This window comes from Melitaea cinxia, chromosome 6 (genome assembly GCF_905220565.1).
Source record: "Melitaea cinxia chromosome 6, ilMelCinx1.1, whole genome shotgun sequence".
Lineage (NCBI taxonomy): Eukaryota > Metazoa > Arthropoda > Insecta > Lepidoptera > Nymphalidae > Melitaea > Melitaea cinxia.
Window position 1 is genome coordinate 14,397,125 of NC_059399.1, and position 20,200 is coordinate 14,417,324.

The following is a 20,200-nucleotide window of genomic DNA, read 5'->3' on the forward strand; positions in this document are numbered from 1 at the left end:
GATGTACAAATTGAAACAAGCAATTCAGACATACATTTTAATTTATAAAAGTTTAATTGGTCTAAGAGCATGCCTAGACTATAAATAAAATTGTTTCAATTCAATATTATTACTATCAACTCACCTAGTACACCGAACCCTCATAACGGCTTCGAATCCAATCTTCCTCGTGAGATACCGTGTAAACATTTTCGTTAGCTGCTCAGTTTGCCACGGTCTCTGAGCTCGGAAAAGCGGGATGTGGTACACTGTACCGGCACTGAACTTACTCATACCACCTGCGGATGAAGAGGACAATTTATGTTAAGGGCCATATACAAATTACTTCACACGTTAAGGGTGGTAAACGAAGTGTGGCATTGCGTGACAAGTTATGGGGAGGTGTTCAATAATCTGTAAATTAACGTGCTCTCCGAGGCACGGTGGGGAGACCCACAAACACCCTAACCACGTTAAATATTTGTATGGGGATCGAACCCGCAACTGCCAGCGCAACAGCCACAAACCAGTGGTGTGGCCGCTATACCAACGCGTCGTCTTATAGAATTAATTTAGAGTGAGCAATATACACATTACACATGTCAGTTTGTTAATCTATATTTGGCAATATAGTTTGATTGTAACCATAGAAATTTCAGTATACAAATGTATAAAATACATCCAATTTGCTTATAGCGAACTGATATTTTTGAAAATAAAATATATTTCTCATAATTCACTTAGTTATCTGTTAAGAGTGTTTAGGAGTGAGAGGAACGTGGTGTGAAGAATCACGTCCGCCATCGAAAAGGGAGGATCCTCTGACCAGACAGGTGTTGTGTCTGGCGGGCTAACGCCCCAACGGTGTCAGGATCTTGTATATATACTTAATCACTTTTGAAAACTCTGATAGCGTGATGTAGCATACGTCAGTTTTCTCTAATTACGTAGTTTGTAGTCGTTCGTATTTCGCGCGATAGATGTCGCCACAAGTGTATGCTACCTCAAATTGCTTATTTTCCACTCGACAGGATATCAATATCTTCCAAACTACTGAATATTTAAGTTTGAAATTTCTGTATGGTAAAGTTCAGGACATAAACTATCTTTCATATGTTTCAAAAACACGATTCCATAAAATTTTCTCGATACAAAAAAATCGCAAAGTTACCTCTATTTTTGTATTAAAACCTTAATATCTCAGTAAATATATAAGTTATGGACTTGAGATTAAGCATGGTAATTGAAATAAGTATGAAGAACATTTTATATGTTGCGTTTTTTAAAAAATAACTATTGGTAATGTTTGTGGGGAGAAAATACATATAATTCGCGCGATAAACAACCAAGCGCTCTCAATTCTCATGTGTTTTTAGTACGGGTGAAATTTGAATTCGAGCTGAGGTAGTTGTAGCCCCTTAATTAAACGCGCTTACAAGCCATAAAAACTAAATTAGAGAGAAAAAAGTCTTTCAGTTACTTATTTTAGTATAAAATCATGCTCAAAATCGGAGCAGTTACTTCGAACAGCCACTTCAACCTAACAGAAGATCGCATCAAAATAATACTACTCTAAAGCAGCTTTTTATTCTTATTATACAAACAACCACGTGCTCTTAGTTGCCCATGCTATTTTTACTACAAAAAATATTTGTTACTATACGGCGTGCGTCTTTTTTTTTAACCGACTTCCAAAAAAGGAGGAGGTTCTCAATTCGACTGTATTTTTTTTATGTATGTTACATCATAATTTTTGACCGGGTGGACTAATTTCGACAATTTTTTTTAATCGAATGTGGTGTGTGTCAATTGATCCCATTTAAATTTAATTTATTCTAATAATGCGTTTTTACTTGACGCTTTTTTCGTCGACCTACGTTGTATTATACCACATAACTTTTTACTGGTTGTACCGATTTTGATAACTTTTTTTTTTTTTTTTGGAAAGGAGATATCCTTAGTTTTATACCATGATAAGGAAACCAGGATTTGATGATGGGACCTCAGAGAAATCGAGGAAAACTCTCGAAATTCCGCATAACTTTTTACTGGGTGTACAGATTTTGATAATTTTTAATTTAATCATGTGGTCACATTTAAATTTTATCGAGATCTAATAACTACTTTTTGAATGATCTTTGATAACGCGTAGTTACTTGATTATTTTTTCGTCGATCTACGTTGTATTACTTGTCGATGTAATTGAAGTCGGTTTTTTTTTCGTTTGCCTGCAAACACAATTATTTTACAATAGTTTAACTTCAGACCAGCCTAAAGTAGTGTTATGCTCCAGGGGTAAGATAGCCAGAGTCACCGAGGACAGTCGCAGACATGGTCGACAACATGTTTCTGGTGTTGCTTATAAATAAAAATAAAAACTTACTAAGCGTTGCCAGATCACAGTATTGAGAGCTGAGTAAAAACAAATCAACGGCAACTTGAGCTCCGCTGCAGTCCAAGGCTAGCCTCTTGTAGAAATCAGTCGCTGGATTTAAATGTGCTACCTCTTTGGACGAACGGGCATTTGGATCCTCCCTGAAACATTATAATATTGCATATACTAACAATTATTTAGGACTAATACTGTATATCTTTACTTATATATTGTAAAGCTTAAAATCTTGTTTTGTTGAGCAAACATATATAATACATAACATCACGCTACGATAAATAAAGGTGAAGCATCAATGAAAAATCCTGTAAAAACGGGGAAAATTTGTTATTTTGATAACATAACATAAATGGAATAATATGAAAACCTCTATGTGACATAAATCGCGAGCAATAGATATTTATAAATATTATTATAGGTTATTTAGTTGCACTCAAATTTTTACCTTGATTGTAAACCTCCTGGACCAATGTTGGGCAGACAAGTTTGAAAAACTGTTATTCGCCCACCCGTTGGGGCCTGAGAACAAATAAAGAATTATAAAATTACTAGCAAACCGCCCCGGCTTCGCACGAGTGCAATGCTAATATTAAATATAAAATAAAATAAATGTACCTAATACATAATATATGGGCAAAAAATGGCTTTATTTTCGACATCACGTTAAAAACCTCTAAAACTATCAATGTTCCTCTACTATACTATGCATGTATTAAAGAAAACTTAAAGAACTAAGCATACAGACAGCGCGAAGCGACTTTGTTTTATACTATGTAATGATTTTAATGATTTTTTTTCAATGATGTTTTACACCTATAAACATCTTTTTTGTTCCATATAAAGTATTTATATGTCAACAATTCTAATGTAATGCTTCAGAAAGTCGCCCTAAAGCCGACTATCGCAGTTTGATTACCGCTTGCGGAAGACATCTCTATTTGTCTAGATATGTTACTAGTTCGGGTGTACGTCCTCGATAGTCGTCCTATCGTAACTCAGATAGCACGTAAAGTTGTCGGTCCCGATTATCATGCACAGCTGGTAGCGGTCGTTACTCACAGTATGAAATATATCCACCAACCCGCAGAGGTAAACCGTGGTGGATTAAGCTCCGATCCTTCTACATGGGGAAAGAGGCCTATGCCCAACAGTGGGATATTACAGGCTAAAGCTTAGCTATATATTAAGTTACCATCAGTTTGTAAGCCGCTTGCAGCGCGGATCCCAGTGCAGAGGCCGGAACGCCAGGCGTCGAGTAGCGCTGAGGCAGTATAGTTAATAATTCCTCAACTAGATCCTTGTACTCGCCCAAATTAACTAGCAGTGACTCCGGGGATGGTAGGAATATGTCTGAGAAGGAAAATACATTTTTAGTTTCTTTGTTTTTTTTTTTTTTCTTTTCAAAATAGCTGACCCTATACATTATCCTGTCTGACCAACTAATAACGCATGAAATTTAAGTAATCGATACATTTTCTGAATTTTTTAGTTTTCTGCACAATTTTCATCCCATAAGAACCTTTACAGTATTAAAAAAGTTAAAAAAAATGGGCTAAAAGTGGTCCAGCAATTCTCAATAGCGCTAAGTAACATATTTAGCTATTCATTTTCATCTACTAATTAAAAGCTAGTAAGTGTAACTAAATTAGTTACTATTTTAGAGCACACAAACACTTAAATATCTATGTACATTTTTATATATTAAGCAATCCTGGGGACGCTTATGTCATATGGACAAACAGATAGATATACGAAACGTAACTGGCTATCAGAGAGAGAGAGAGAAAGAAAATGTGTTCTCGCACCTCTCCCTCTCTTTTGCTGTGTTCGCCTCACCCGATCACACTTTTGGTAACGCTTCCATTACGCATTCACCAGCTTATTTCTCAAGTCAAGCGTGCATAAAGAAGTCTTACTGCAAAAAAAATATATATATTACCTTCAATATCCAAAACTGTCATTTCTTTAGGCCTGGTCAAGCCGTCGCTCATCAAATAATAATGTACGTGCGCATCGTAACATATGAAACCAATTTGCGTACGCGCATCCCCTGGTAATTGATCTAAATTCTTCTTGAGGATGTCACACACGACCTACAAATAAAAAATATATTATAAACAACACAGAAATAGTGTATAAATATTTATTAAATATTGTATTCTAATATTTTATGTTGTATTTTATCATTATTCATTTTATTTTTGTATTTAATTTAAATAATGATATATTATAAATAATTATGTAAGTTTCCTATCTCATTGAGGTATATCCTGATCAAAATCTAGAGCAGCCAGTCTAGGGAAATGCCTCAACCTTACAGAATATACACAAAGCTAAATAATACTGTTCTGTGTGTTTATATTCCTGTGGTTAGATAGATTGCAAGCATCTATAGGCTTAGTAGACGCTCACCATCAGGTAGCCTGTACGTTTCTTTGCCACCCTAGTTGTATAAAAAAAAGTACAAAAAATGTATATACCTGCAAATAACCCGATTCCCTTGCAATCTGTGAAACATCCAGAAGGAACAAGTAGACGGCCGGCTGTGGAGGCCGGAGCATATATTCGCTGGGAGCTATAAATTCTATCGTAGCCGACTTTATCTCGGGGCGTCGGGACGGATCGCCGTACGATTTACTTAACGGATCGTATTGGAATTCGTCTGGTACTGGAATAATAAAAATTATATTAATAACAATATAATCACTCTAATGTACAACAATTTTAGATTTTTCATGAAAACTAAATTGATTAAAAAAAAAAGATTTTCAAAAATGTAAGTACCATTCCATAAAAAAAAAACTTTTTTACAAACAAACGGGTTCGAGTGTCGAGTGTACGTAAAACAAGGGACAATAGCAGGGGGTGAAAGTGACAATAGTAGTGGTGACTATTGTACGCAGCAAACGTACGAGAAAGGAGGTATAGTTCGCGTCATGTAAAAATAACGCTGAAAGAAACTGGAGGGGGTGCGTTTGCGCATAGGTATACTCGCGCACAAGTACTACTGTTTTATTTTTTAATTAGGCTTTCACTCGCGGCTTCGTATAATGGTTATTGGTAGGTACATTAAAAAATACTAGGAATACAAGTGCGAATAATTCGGACTAAATAAGTATAATAATTATCACTTTACAAAATCACAATTTTTTTTTAAACAAAAGTAATAACAAATTTTTTAGTTATGGAAATGTCGTATTCAAAAATACTAATTATCTGTGCTCTCGATATTCGTATCTTAATAGTTTTTATGTGTTTAAAATGATAAATTGATATTTGTTTTTTAGTGAAATAAATAGTAAATGGAGAATTTTGTAATTTAAAACTTTTGTGCGCGATAATATTTTGAGTCGACATCGAACTGTCTAACCAATAGCACACCGGCAAGCATGCGACACGTGATAAACACGCCCGCCCGCTTCCCCATACCACCAAATAGACCGATAAATCGCTTCTGCGCAGCTTCAAGGCCAGCGTTCTTTTTAAATGACGCGAACTATACTCCGGTATGGACACTTCTAACAACATCTACCCGTACACTTCAATCTCGTGAACAAGACATTCAGTTTTAAATAATTTTATTGAAAAAAAAAAAAAAAACTTTTTCTATTTAAAGACTAACATTCGCAGAATGATATTCTGTTCCGGAAGCTCAAAACACAACACAAATAGGAGTAGGCAGCATCGAACTCTCAAGCGCCAGGAAAGCAGCCAGTTACTAGCATTCATATCAATAATATTTAACAAAAAATTCTTATACTTACATTCATTGACTCTGTAGCAAAGATTACATTTCCAGCGCTTTGAGTCAACAAAATAAACAAATGGATTAATGTATGTCCTACAAGCTCGGCAACGCACTATCGTTGAACATTGTATTACTGGTAGATGCTGTGAACAAACAAATTATAATTATTTAATAATATTATAGTTGTTGTTAAAATTAAATACAAAAATATTTGGGTATAGTTATTAGCAGTGTTTATCTAGCGTAAGATTTTATTTTATATCCTATGTATTATATTACATATAATAAAATAGTATTTGGCTGGGGATAGCTACATTTTAAACATTATTAATCTATAATATAAAAATGAGTCGCTGAATGTGTTGCTAAGCGCAAAACTCGAGAACGGTTGGACCGATTTCGCTAATTCTTTTTTTTAAATATTCCTTGAAGTACGAGGATGGTTCTTACGGAGAGAAAAATTCTAAAAAAAAAATTAAATTTTCTGAAAAGGTCTAAAAACAACACTTTTCTATACTCCCATACAAAAGATTTGTGATAATACTTAAAAGTCACTGTTAGGCGATACGAAGTTCGCCGGGTCAGCTAGTTAAAAATAAAAATAATTTTAGTTTGTAAATTGACACTTCAAAAGTGCTTTTGAAGCCCACTTAAATAAAGAACTTTTTATTTTGATTTTGATGGCTGAATATAATTAAGAGATATCGTAAAAAACTCGTACTCGCTCCGTCGAGTCTTCACTTCGAAGATTCCGCAATGCTTGAAGACAAAAGTTTTCGAGCAATGCGTCCTGCCTGTGTTAACATACGGAGCCGAGACGTGGACACTGACCAAGGGACTGGTCCACAAGTTTAAAGTCGCTCAACGTGCAATGGAACGGGCTATGCTTGGGGTCTCTCTCAAAGACAGGATTAGAAATGAGACTATCCGCGAGAGAACAAAAGTAACCGACATAGCCCACAGAATTAGCAAGTTGAAGTGGCAGTGGGCTGGTCATCTGTGTCGCAGGACCGATGGCCGTTGGAGTAGACGGGTCCTAGAGTGGAGACCGCGTCTTGGCAAACGCAGTGTGGGACGTCCTCCGGCCCGTTGGACCGACGATCTACGTAAGATTGCCGGTGTAGGCTGGATGAGGATTGCGGAAGACCGGGATGTGTGGCGCGAACTTGGGGAGGCCTATGTCCAGCAGTGGACTGCGATAGGCTGAAGTGTGTGTGTGTAAAAAATTAATACGAATATTTCTTTCTTCTGGATGTCTGTCCTTGTGGGTCACCCCGGGTGCCTCGAGAGCAGATTAAGCCGTCGGCCCCGGTTTTTATCATAAATACCTGATAGCGATCGTTACTCATAGCACGGAACATATCCGCCAACCAGCAATGGAACAGCGTGGTGGATTAAACTCCAATCCTTCTCCTAAATGGAGAAAGAGGCCTATGCCCAGCGGTGGGACGTTAGAAACTGAATACATGTAAAAAAATTATGAGAGCAACAAAAACCAAAGAATTATTTTAGCAATTTTGTTTTACTATCTGTACGTTTGTAGACACATTACCGCATTATAGATTAAGGGTAACGCAGATAAATTCACGTGTATTATCTATCGAAAAATTTCGTGTAAAAAAGTGTATGTGTATTTTTAATAGGTAAACTGTGTCATAGAACACTGGCTACTAAAACATCACCTCAATACCACGAGAAATGACTCGACATTTAAGACCAATATAATCAGAATAGTATAGTATACTAAAAAACTAATCACTTCATCACCATCATTTCAGCCTATCGCAGTCCACTGCTGGACATAGGCCTCCGCAAGTTCGCGCCGTAAATGGCGTGAACTCATGTATGTTGCGCATAGTCCCCACGCTGGGCAGGCGGGTTGGTGACCGCAGGGCTAGCTTGTTCGCACCTAAGACGCTGCTGCCCATCTTCGGTCTGTCTATTTCAATTATCCCGCCATCGGTAAGTTCCAAGGTGGTAGTGAAACTGTGTTATCCCTTAGTCGCCTTTAACGACACCCACGGGAAGAGAGGTGGCTACATTCTTTACTGCCGTCGACCGTAGTAGTACTAATAAGTACTTAATAAAAAAATGTTTAACAATGACAAAAAACTATTGTTATAACAGATATCAACTATAAAACACGAAGATAGTGATACATTATATTTACACAAAATATATACCTATTAGAGAACGATAAGAATTTATACGAAATATTTATTTACGAACCGACATTAATTTAGCCCACGTTATTAGTTTACACAGTTGATTTCGTTCGAAGCGTAACAAACGCAAACTTAAAACGCTATTACTAAACCTATTCCGCTTGCATAGAGTTGCATTTCGGGTGACTATATTTAAACTTTGTATCATACACGTGTAATATTTGTTTATAAGTAAAGATATTGAAACGACATAACAAGTGATTTAAAATAATCGCAACATATTGATAATAATTAACTTAACACGTTCGATAATTTTTTTAGCATGAGTATGGTCTCATTAATAGTAATTAATAAAATTTAATCATCTATCATCTATTATTTGGAAATACTTTTTATACGAGGCCTTTTATTAAAAAACAGCTTGCATATAAGGGATTTAGAATTGTTTAATAATCTGAGGTTCGTATATTGACAGTTCTTTTTTAATTTTTTGTTGAACTTTTGATATAAGGCTTGTTAGGTATTAGGTAAGGGAGTCGTAAATGTTGGAACTCAGCTAACAAGAAGCGAAAGGGCTCCTAAAATTACATTTAGCATGGGTTACAGTTATGATATGACACAATTCGTTGATTTTTACAAGCTACCCTCACTTTACTTATGTATAAAAAAAATACTCATACTTACATTTAGGTCTTTGAATGGGTGTATTAAGATCCCTAAGGGTAGTCTAGACTTTTGCAATAGCGAGTTATTCTCTGGAATGCGGTTCACTGTACACCTGAAGATCCTGAAAACAAAAAAGTACAATATCTTAATAATATTCAAATTGGGGTATTAGGTATATATCATTTTGTCACCATTAAATTATTTTCATCATTCATCATCATCATTTCAGCCTATTGCAGTCCACAGCTGGAAATAGGCCTCCACAAGTTCGCGCCAAATATGGCGCGAACTCATGTGTGTTGCCCATAGTCATCACCACGCTGGGCAAGCATTAAATTGTTTTAATCGAGTGATATTTCCCTATTGTCTACTTATTAAAGACAGCTATTTTGTTTTCAATTTGAGTCTCATCTTATTTGTGGGTTTTTCCACCGTGCCTCGTAGAGCACGTAAAGTTGTAGGTCTTTTTAAAATAGGTATCTGATTGTGACGGTTACTGAGGGGAAAAATCCATGAACCCGCAGAGGATAATGATGGATTCAAATGTTACTCATTACCTGTATGCAGTGTACTTTGCCAAAGAGAAAGGATTAGACAAGGGACGTTTAACTAAATCGGTAAAAAAATCAGTGGTGGATTAAAATTCAAGTCATTGCTATTGTAGTGGAGTACAGAAATATTAATAATGCAAATTAACAGCCTATTTATATATTTAGCAATGGTTTTTCATATATTTCTATCATCATCATTACAGCCTATACAGTCCACTGCTGGACATAGGCCTCCACAAGTTTACGCCAAAAATAACGTGAACTCATGTGTTATGCCCATAGTCACCACGCTGGGCAGGCGGGTTGGTGACCGCAGTACTGGCTTTGTCGCACCGAAGACGCTGCTGCCCGTCTTCGGCCTGTGTATTTCAAAGCCAGCAGTTGGATGGTTATCCCGCCACCGGTCGGCTTTTTAAGTTCCAAGGTGGTAGTGGAACGGTGTTATCCCTTAGTCGCCTCTTACGACACCCACATATATTTCTATACTCTTATTTATTGTTATCACGGCAAAACACGTATAAACAGAATAATTGTGTTACTTTATGTATTATTTACACTATGAAGTAGCAATGATTGCAAGTAATAATAAATAAATAAATATTATTAGGAGAAATGGCTAATTAGACATAAGTCCGCCTTTTATACTTCGCAGTCTGTAACTATCTTTATGCTTTATTTGTAATATATTTGTGGTGTAAAATAAAGTATAAAATAAAATATTATTTTTTATCTCACAAGAATACTCATTAATGTCTTCATAAATACTAGCTGACCCCGCAAACGTTGCTTTGCCATATATGTTATTAACCCCCTTAATAATCCCCCCCCCCCTTATAACTTAGGAGTATGAAAAATAGATATTGGCCGATTCGCAGACCTACCCGATATGAACACAAAATCGGTCTAGCCGTTTCGGGAGAGTATTGTAACATTGTGACACGATAATTTTATTTATAAGACTAGCTGACCCCGCTAACGTTGTTTTGCCATTTATATTTTTTAGGGAGGACTCCCGTGATAATGGTTGATGTAAACTGTAAAGTATTCGAAACGTCGGGCATGTAAAAAAACCTAATAAACCGCGATAAAATCCGAAAAAGTTGTTCCATTATAATATATTTAATATTATAAAGCTAAAGAGTTTGTTTGTTTGTTTGTTTAAACGCGCTAATCTCAGGAACTACTGGTCCGATTTAAAAAATTCTTTCCGTGTTAGATAGCCCATTTATCGAGGAAGACTATAGGCTATATATCATCACGCTAAGACCAATAAGAGCGGAGCACCAATGAAGAATGTTTTAAAATCGGGATTATTATTTTTTTCCTTTTGAGAGCTTCTGCTACGTGCATCATCATCATTTCAGCCTATTACAGTCCACTGCTGGACATAGACCTCCACAAATACGCGCCAAAAATGAAGTGAACTCATGTTTTGCCCATAGTCACCACGCTGGGCAGGCGGGTTGGTGACCGCAGGGGTGACTTTGTCACACCGAAGACGGTGCTGCCCGTCTTCGACCTGTGTATTTTAAAGCTAGCAGTTGGATGGTTATCCCGCCATCGATCGGCTTTTTAAGTTCCAAGGTATAGGTAGTGGAACTGTGTTATACCTTACGATGCCCACGGGAAGAGAGGGGGTGGCTATATTCTTAATGCTGTAACCACACAGCAGCAAAGTTAGCTTTAGCCCAAACTATTCTACGCGGACGAAGTCGCAGGCTGAAGCTAGTTATAATATATTGATAAACGCCATACATTCTACTTTTAGCAACTACATAGAATCGTGTTATCAATGTCACAATTTCACGTAAGGAGTCTTTGTTCAGTTATGATAATTTCATTTGTTTATAAAACATAGCGGCTATCATTCGATACGAGTACAATTAATTTCATTAATATGGGGTCATCGACAGAACTCTAAATATTACTAAATACCTTTTGTATCTTAGTATTTACATGCTTAGTAAGTTAATGAAACACTTGGGGTCGCTGTACCGTCCATTACTGGTAGCGTGATTAACTTTCATTATAAAATACAGTTTCTAAAAGAAAAATAATTTATAGATTCGTTTTGTATGAGCCGATATTACCGTTGATTAGTTATATTTTTACTTTTAAAACTGAACGAAGTGATCATATTCTGTATAAAGTTATTTGAGAGCATTCTGCAATCGATACTACGACGTAAAAAAAATTTCTGTCTGTATTTTGGTCAGGAATCACGCCCAAAATACCGATAACGGATTTGTTTTTATACATTTTTATACCAATATTCAGTACGACTTTCTTGAAAGTTGTTGGTTTGTTTAAAAATGTTTTATTGCAAACCGTCAAATGATACTTAACTTATGGTCCGGGAGCCAGATACAGATTTTTATGACCGATTTCCTTCCAATCGAAACTTCGTAAAATTCATTAAGCATTTATATTATGAAGTAGCTGTGCCCGCGACTTCATCGGCGTGGTTATAAAATAAATAAATTTCTAAAATAAAAGTAGCCTAAGTTACTCCATACTACATCAGCTATCTGCCAGTGAAAGTCCCGTCAAAATCGGTCCATCCTTTTCAGAGATTAGCCGGAACAAACAGACAGACAAACAGACAAAAATTGTAAAAATGTTATTTTGGTATATGTACCGTGTTACATCCATATGCATTTAGTAAAAAGCGATTACTTTAGATATAGATGAGATATGATGACATGATGATAGCTGAGGCTGCCACTACCTGCCCCGCCCATGAAGTCGCAGCTAACAGTCGCGAATATTCATTATATATATATATATATATATATATATATATATATATATATATATATATATATATATATATATATATATATGTGCCTAATGCATTTTACGAAGTTTCGATAAGGAGGAAATAATTGACCAAATTTGTACCTGGTTTCCGGACCATTATAACTGTTACGTTAAAATATTCTTATATGGCTTAGGGTCATTGCGCCTGTTCGCGTCCACTTAGTGCAGTTGGCAAGTTTGAAGAAGAAAATAAAAATGTTCCCGCACTAATTTCTATGAAAAATTTATTTACTGTGTTCATTATATAGTCTATTTAAAGATTAATTTTCAGTTTTGTTCGAAACATCTTGTTATTATTTTATTTAAATACAAACGTCAGAATTAGGCGATTTACCCAGTTTGCGTCCATAAAATCCAATTTGCGTCCACCCGCTGGATCACTTCGCGTCCACCAGCTTACAAAAGGAATAAAGAGGTGATATTTTTATGATAATGTAAAGAGACATTGGATTGTAATAATTTATTTATTGAAGAATTATTGTTATTTAAAAATCAACATATTAACATTAATAAATCACTATAAAGAAAATAATACACCTATTTATTCTTCTAAACATTGATAGAACTTAAAATTAAAAAACAAATTAGGTACCTATGTAGTCAGTAAATAGTAATTCCACCTTTAAAATTCAACAATTATCTGTTCTGTGAATTTTAAAGGAATGTAAGCAAGCTAAAGATCAGCCTGCAATTACAATCACAGCAGCCTTTCGCAGTCGACTACTGGACATAGTCCTCGACAAGTTCACTCCTGTGTTTTGCCCATAGTCACCACACTGGGCAGACGGGTTGGTGACCGCAGGCCTGGCATTGTCGTACCGAAGACGCTGCTGCCCGTTTTCGTCCTGTGTATTTCAAAGCCAGCAGTTGGATGGATATCCCGCCATCGGTCGGCTTTTTAAGTTCCAAGGTAGTACAGGAACTTAGTCGCCTCTTACGACACCCACGGGAAGAGAGGGGGTGTTTATATTCTTTGATGCCGTAAGCACACAGCACCACAAAGATCAGCCTTGATTAATAATAATTATGGAAACAAAATACGAGGTGCACACATATCTCCATTCGCATTAAATATTAATAATACCGCTGTTTTCTTCTTCGTTACTTGGTTTTATTTGATACTAGCTGTGCTCGCGACTTTATTCGCGTGGAATAATAATTATAATAAAAAAATATTGTTCTGTTCGTAGAATTACAAAATAAATAAATTTCTAAAATAAAAGTAGCCTAATTTACTCCATATTTCATTAGCTATCTAGATGGTAACGTCAAAATCAGTCCAGTCGTTTCAGTAATTAGCCGGAGCAAACAGACAGACAGACAGACAAAAATTCTAAAAAATGTTTTTATTTATTTATTTATTTTATTTTCTTACATCTAATATTACAGGCATAACCCAATTCATTAGACATAGTAAAGGAGACAAAAAGCGAAAGGAAAAAAATGTTAAACTATAATTAAAAAAGAATTGGCTGACTTGAACATAATACTAAAAACAAAACAATAATAAATATAAAAATATTAAATTCATTTCTCATAACATATTATATACAAAGTAACTTTTGCGAATTCACTCCACGAATAAGAAAAAAGGTCTAGTGTGTCAGCCACCAAGTTTAGCGTTCTGACTGAACGAGCAAGGGGGCCGTTGCGCACTAGCTCGGTTCTGCCGTGGGGTACTGCAAATAAGCTCGGTCGCTGTCTTCGTTGTAGATGATACCTATCGGGTACGCTCAAACCTATCCACTGCAGTACCCCTGGATTATTGACAATAACGCGAAATAATTTTAAAATATAAGTTGCCAGAGCCAGCTCTCTCCTAGTCTCCAACTTGTTGTATCCAACCATGCCCAATACAAACAATGTTGGATACATCAAGGGATACAAGGGATACCCGCCATAAAGCCTATGGTAAAGAAACCTGGTGAATTTATTTTGAACACGTTCCAGTATGAGACTGTATTTGACTTCATGTGTAGACCATACTACCGCATTATACTCAAGCTGACTTCTTATTAGGGCATCATACAGTAAAGAGATTGCTTATTTTGGTATATGTACTGTGTATAAATCAATATACATTTAGTAAAAAGGTGTTACTTTAATATTACAAACAGACACTCCAATTTTATTTATTTGTGTAGATAAGTTTTGTACCCTTTTGGTCTGCCCCCACTGATTTTATCCAATATCGTAATAGCATATTTTTTGCATAGGTGCTTGTCTTACCGATTTCTTCTTCTCTTGGGTGTCATGCAAATCTTCCCTTAAATCTTCCTTTGTGTATGTTCTTTTTTCCTTCTTCTTTCTTATCTGCAAAGAATTCATCTTAAACAGAAAAAAATAAGAAAGAAATTTCTTATTTCATTCAAAGTAGAATAGGTATTAAACTTTTAGTTTTATGTATTAAACTTATAGAATTAATTAAAAAAATGGACGCGATTTAGTTTTCTTATTAATCCCTTTAGGTATAGTTTGCGTCCATTGCGGACGCAAAGTGGAAGTTTTATAAATTCGGTGTAGCAGTTCGCGTCCACCTTATTTTAACTATTAACTATAAAAAAAATAAGCAAATTCATAATTATTATAATTCCTTTTATCATAACCAACGCCTAGAAACAGCTATGTATCCAAAATAAACATAAAACAATAAAAGACTCACCTTCAAACGAACCACTGCCCACTATTTTCTTCTCATTATTCCGTGCCTTCGCGCTCTCTTGTTGAACAGCCCTCACTAACTATTTTTTTTACCCAGGATTGCTTGGACGCACGGAACTTTTGTCTATGCGTACGTGCTTCTTAGACATTGAGGTATTAGCCGGTAATTATTTTTCGACTTATTGGTGTCTTAGTATACTTAATTTCGAGGCTTTTCAAAGTGAGATCCGTAAAATGGACGCGAATTGGGCGGTGGACGCGAACAGGCGCAATGACCCTATATTCTTTAGGTATGCGTCTTAGAAAGTTTTATTACACATCACATAACTAAGTGAACATTTTAATGTTTCAATTAAATACGAATGGCTGACGATGTTCATAGTGTAACATAACTTGGCTAAACATTATTACACATGATATCATTTTTAATTAAATTGTTGCTATTAAGTACATCAGCGAATTTGTGTTATCTGTAATTGTACAACGTCGAGACATTGCATATGTTATTATATTGTTATATTTATTATATTGATGCATATATGCGTCACATATTTATATGAGACACGTACGCCTTTGTTTAATAACAAGGTATTGATTTCGAATAATAATATAAAATACGAGCTTGCCATCACGGGTTTGACCACGTCGACTACACGATTTTGATGATTTCAATCAAAGATAACCTAGTATTCCACTGATGTAAGAGTTTAAAATTTTATGCTTTTACAACGCCATCTATTGGGTTAAACTGTGTCTCGAATAAGAAAAACCCAAGATATTTTACCAAAAGCCGCCGCTTAAAGGTTCAGTTACCTAAACATTTAAAAATTAAGATTTGATCATGTTGTTGGCCATTTTAATTCCAAATATTTTAAGCCGAATACAAGTGCCATGGTCACAGTGTGCCGCTTTATATAGATATAAGTTATTGTGTTCGTGACCATTAAAATTTAAAACTATATTATGATAAACAAGTACAAGTTCGATAACTAACGTATTTGTTTCATTTGCAATAAAAATCAGTGGACTGTGTCAGTTAAAATTACAGAAGCATTGCAAATATGTATTGCTTATATTAATAGATATTTTATATACTATGACTACGATTTTATTATTCACAAAAGTAACTGCGCGGTTTTACCCGCGTTCATATTTACTGCTTCGCTTCTATACATCGTATTTGTTTGTTTTCTATCCTATCGTCCCACCGTTTATTTTATATACTATTTATGATCGAAAAACAATCAATAGTGGTCAACCAAACGATAATTATCAAAATTTATTAATCTGAGCGACAAAAATAAAGATATCTAGTAAGGAGGGCAAACTTAAAGGTGAACAGTTGTTTAATCAATTATAAATAAATAAAAGACGAACAAACCATTTTTAAATTCGAACAATAACAAACAAACGACGAACAAATAATAAAAAATAAAAAACTCAAAATCGAAAAAAGAGGGGCCAAGTTCAGGGAGCGTAATTTACTTTATGAGAGTTAGAGATACGTCATTCTCTAATGTTATATACAGAATTATATATTTTTAAGAACAATTAAATAAGTAGAGGAAGTGACAACGGTTTTATCATCTAGCACAACTCAAGCTTAAAAATATATAAAATAATTGTATTTGCTCGCAAACGAAAAAAAACCGACTTCAATTACATCGACGAGTAATACAACGTAGATTTACGAAAAAATAGTAAAGTAACTACGCGTTATCAAAGATTACTCAAAAAGTAATTATCAGATCTCGATAAAATTATATGTAACTACATGATAAACATCAGCTTTCGATTAAATTAAAAATTATCAAAATCGGTACACTCAGTAAAAAGTTATTGCGGATATTCAAGAGTTTCCCTTGATTTCTCTGGCATTCCGTCATCAGATCCTGGTTTCCTTATCATGGTACCCAACTAGGGATATCCCCTTTCTAGCAAAAAAAGAATTATCAAAATCGGTACATCCAGTAGAAAGTTATGTGGTATAATACAACGTAGGTCGACAAAAAAAGCGTCAAGTAAAAACGCATTTTTAGATATAACTCGAAAAGTACCTAGTTGTTAGATCTCAAATAAATTTAAATAGGACCAAATGACACACACCACCTTTCGATCAAAAGAAAATTTGTCGAAATCGCTCCACCCAGTCAAAAGTTCTAAAGTTACATACATTAAAAGAAAATACAGTCGAATTGAGAACCTCCTCTTTTTTTGGAAGTCGGTTAAAAAGATACTTATATTTTTTTGAGACTAATTAGTTTTGTATTTGAGTAAATACTTCAAAGAATTAAATATTCATACATTTAAAAAAAGCTATTTTTGTGAAGTAACTAGTAATATTTTTATTAAAAAAATATTGTAATTGTAACATTTTTCTCACGTTACTTATTTTAGACTAGCTGACGACTTCTTCCGTGTGGAATAGTGACTTTGGATAACATTTTTTTGGTTATATCTTTTGTTTTATTTTGGATAATTTAAACACCATTGTTTAGGTATTTACATGTTCAACGTGATTCTTTAAATTGGCATAACATTTTTATTTATGAACCGATTGGCATGAAACAAACACTACGTGTTAAGTGAAGCTTACCACAATATATTAGTGGAACCGCATGTAAATCGAATAAGCCGTTTCTGAGATTAACGTGCACAAACATATTACATTTACATTTTTATTATATGTACCTATTGATTAAATAAATAATAAATAAACCATTCACACTCAGTGAAAACCCACAATATACAAGCACAAACACCCAGACCACGACAAACGCTTATATGGCCAATACAAATATCTGTCGTGAGCGGGGATCGAACCCGCGACCGCCAGCGCAACAGCCAGTGTGACCGCTGCGCCAATGCGTCGATTTAATATCGAAATTAAATAGTTCAATATTTTAAAGCAAAACAAGAAAAAGACAATAGAACTACATAACGTAAGATAAATTTTCTGTTTAGTTTAAATCTTCGACGCAATACAATAACTACAGTAAAAAAAAACTTCAAATGACCTTAAGATCTAATATTTTAGATTTATATAGTAATAAGGCTGTTAAGATAAGATAACTATTATGATAAACTAAAACTCAAACAAACTGTTTTTATCAGTTTTTTTTTTTTTTTTTTTTTATATATATACATTATATTTCCGTAATCTTGACCGAAACTGTCAGATATTCGAAACGAAAATCTATCCGAAACTGTGTAGGCCAGTAAAGTTGGTTGTCTGTAAAGTTGGTTTACGGACGATATTTTAACGTGACAACGGCATAACAAAACGTCTCCTCGGACGCATAGGCCAATCGAGTGGACGAGAGATAAATAAAAGTATATAATAAGCGTAACGGGACAATGGGCGTAACCGGACAATGGGTTATATTTTTTCGTGCATGCAGCCGGCGTACATCGATTTATTAGACGTTGTCACGTAAAAAATAGAATTTAACCACGCACAAAATTTCGGATCACTTACTGAGTATAAAATCACAAAATGTTGTCAAATTCAGAAGGAACGGTTCACGCGCCATCTTGAAAAACCGTTTTTGTCGGAAGCTATGCACTTTAGGACAAAAGTTATTGAAACAATTATTATAGAGAATAAAATTTCGCATCTTTTGTTTCTTGTAAACTTTTTTGTACAATTTACCGTTTACGATTTATGACCCATTTAATGAACCGGCTTTCTATCTCCAATAACTCGTAAAACTATCTAGATATACAAATCACAGCCAAATATATGTATAAATATTTTTCAATACCTAAAAAATCTAATATCCATAATCAACTTAAGGTGAAATATCCGAAACTATTGTATAAATAATCCAATACTTTCATATCCTTAACCATGATTAAAACTGGTACTGTCTTATTTATTCGAACATATTTTATTTAGTTTTATAAATCACTAACTGTGCTACACGGTTTCTTCCGCGTTAATTTGAGGAAAAAGGTACTAAAATACTATATAACCTATACAGCCTTCCTTGGTAAATGGACAGCATCCGACAGTTAAAAAGTTTTTGATTCATTTATTTATTTATTTATTTAACAATTTATGTACACTAGGAAAGCAAAAGGAAATAGCTCTTATAAACAATGCTGGTACAAAGGCACTACTTATCCCATGATGGAATCTCTTCCAGTAGTCCTGCTACAGGAAACTTATAAAACAGTCGCAAAATTAGCGTGTACAATCTAAACATATAGATAATAAAAATATAATATAAATACATAATTATACAATATATAAATAAATACATAATAATTTATTTTTTACCATTATTTTTTGTTACTTTATTATGTTTATTTTTTTCATTATTCTTTGTTACCATCTAATTCTACTATATTTATGAGATATTTCTATTCGCATAAATTATATCTTAAAGATGTAGTTTATTAATTGAGGAGAAAAAGGTCTTAATGGCCTATTCTACCTTACGTGTCACAGTCTACTTTTTTTGGTCATCCGTCAAATAACTTCATCCACAATTGGTGAAATAAGCCCTAAGAGAATTACATATAAACAAATAAAAAATAACAACAGGATTAAAAACGATTCTTTGTTAAAATTCTGCAAAGTATTATTTAATACTATTCAAACAAATGTTTGTATTATTTTGATTTCATTAGATTATTTATTTACCATGTGTTATTTACTTTCATTAGATACTTTCTATTGTACTCATTGTTGGCATTTAATCTATTCAGTATGATAGCATTAAATACATCTAGTGTGTATTTAACTCGCAAAATAACATTAAAGAAAGACAATCTGCACTAATTTAGAAAATTAAAAAACTACCAATATCTTAAATATCTAAACTAATAAAAGATGAGCAAAAGAATTTGCAGAATAGTGGAAAGGAACGCTTGAAGTTGTAAAATAATATGCAAGGATAATATCATAAAAGCCTTATTGATAAAGCTTCATACATATATTTGTTTAACAAGTAGTATCTAAATATAATTCATGAGTTCTACCATAATAATAAAAAAACAATTATTAAAATAAAATCAAAAATAAACACAAGTTTAATAGTATATCAAAACCAAAAACCTAACTAAGACACTAGTCTCTTATACTAATATGATAAATGTAGCACCTGACTTCATATTTTAAAATCTGTCAAATCATTCAGCCTAAGAAGTATGCCAATAACAACACACTCCACAAACATAACCAACCCTCTTCTACCTCATTTGCATTAAAAAA

General features: G+C 34.3%; 1 protein-coding gene across 1 annotated transcript in view; it reads right to left on the bottom strand.

Moving 5' to 3' along the window:
• Positions 1 to 20,200, bottom strand: part of LOC123654414 (protein transport protein Sec24A) — a 42,745-nt gene that overhangs the window by 22,154 nt on the left and 391 nt on the right. Inside the window, exons 2-9 of the mRNA XM_045590322.1 lie at positions 8,969 to 9,071; positions 6,136 to 6,262; positions 4,852 to 5,039; positions 4,311 to 4,464; positions 3,564 to 3,721; positions 2,817 to 2,890; positions 2,363 to 2,514; positions 125 to 278 (exon numbers count right to left, since the gene is read on the bottom strand). Of these exons, the coding sequence (XP_045446278.1) occupies positions 125 to 278; positions 2,363 to 2,514; positions 2,817 to 2,890; positions 3,564 to 3,721; positions 4,311 to 4,464; positions 4,852 to 5,039; positions 6,136 to 6,262; positions 8,969 to 9,071 (1,110 nt within the window). The remainder of the gene's footprint in view (positions 1 to 124; positions 279 to 2,362; positions 2,515 to 2,816; positions 2,891 to 3,563; positions 3,722 to 4,310; positions 4,465 to 4,851; positions 5,040 to 6,135; positions 6,263 to 8,968; positions 9,072 to 20,200) is intronic.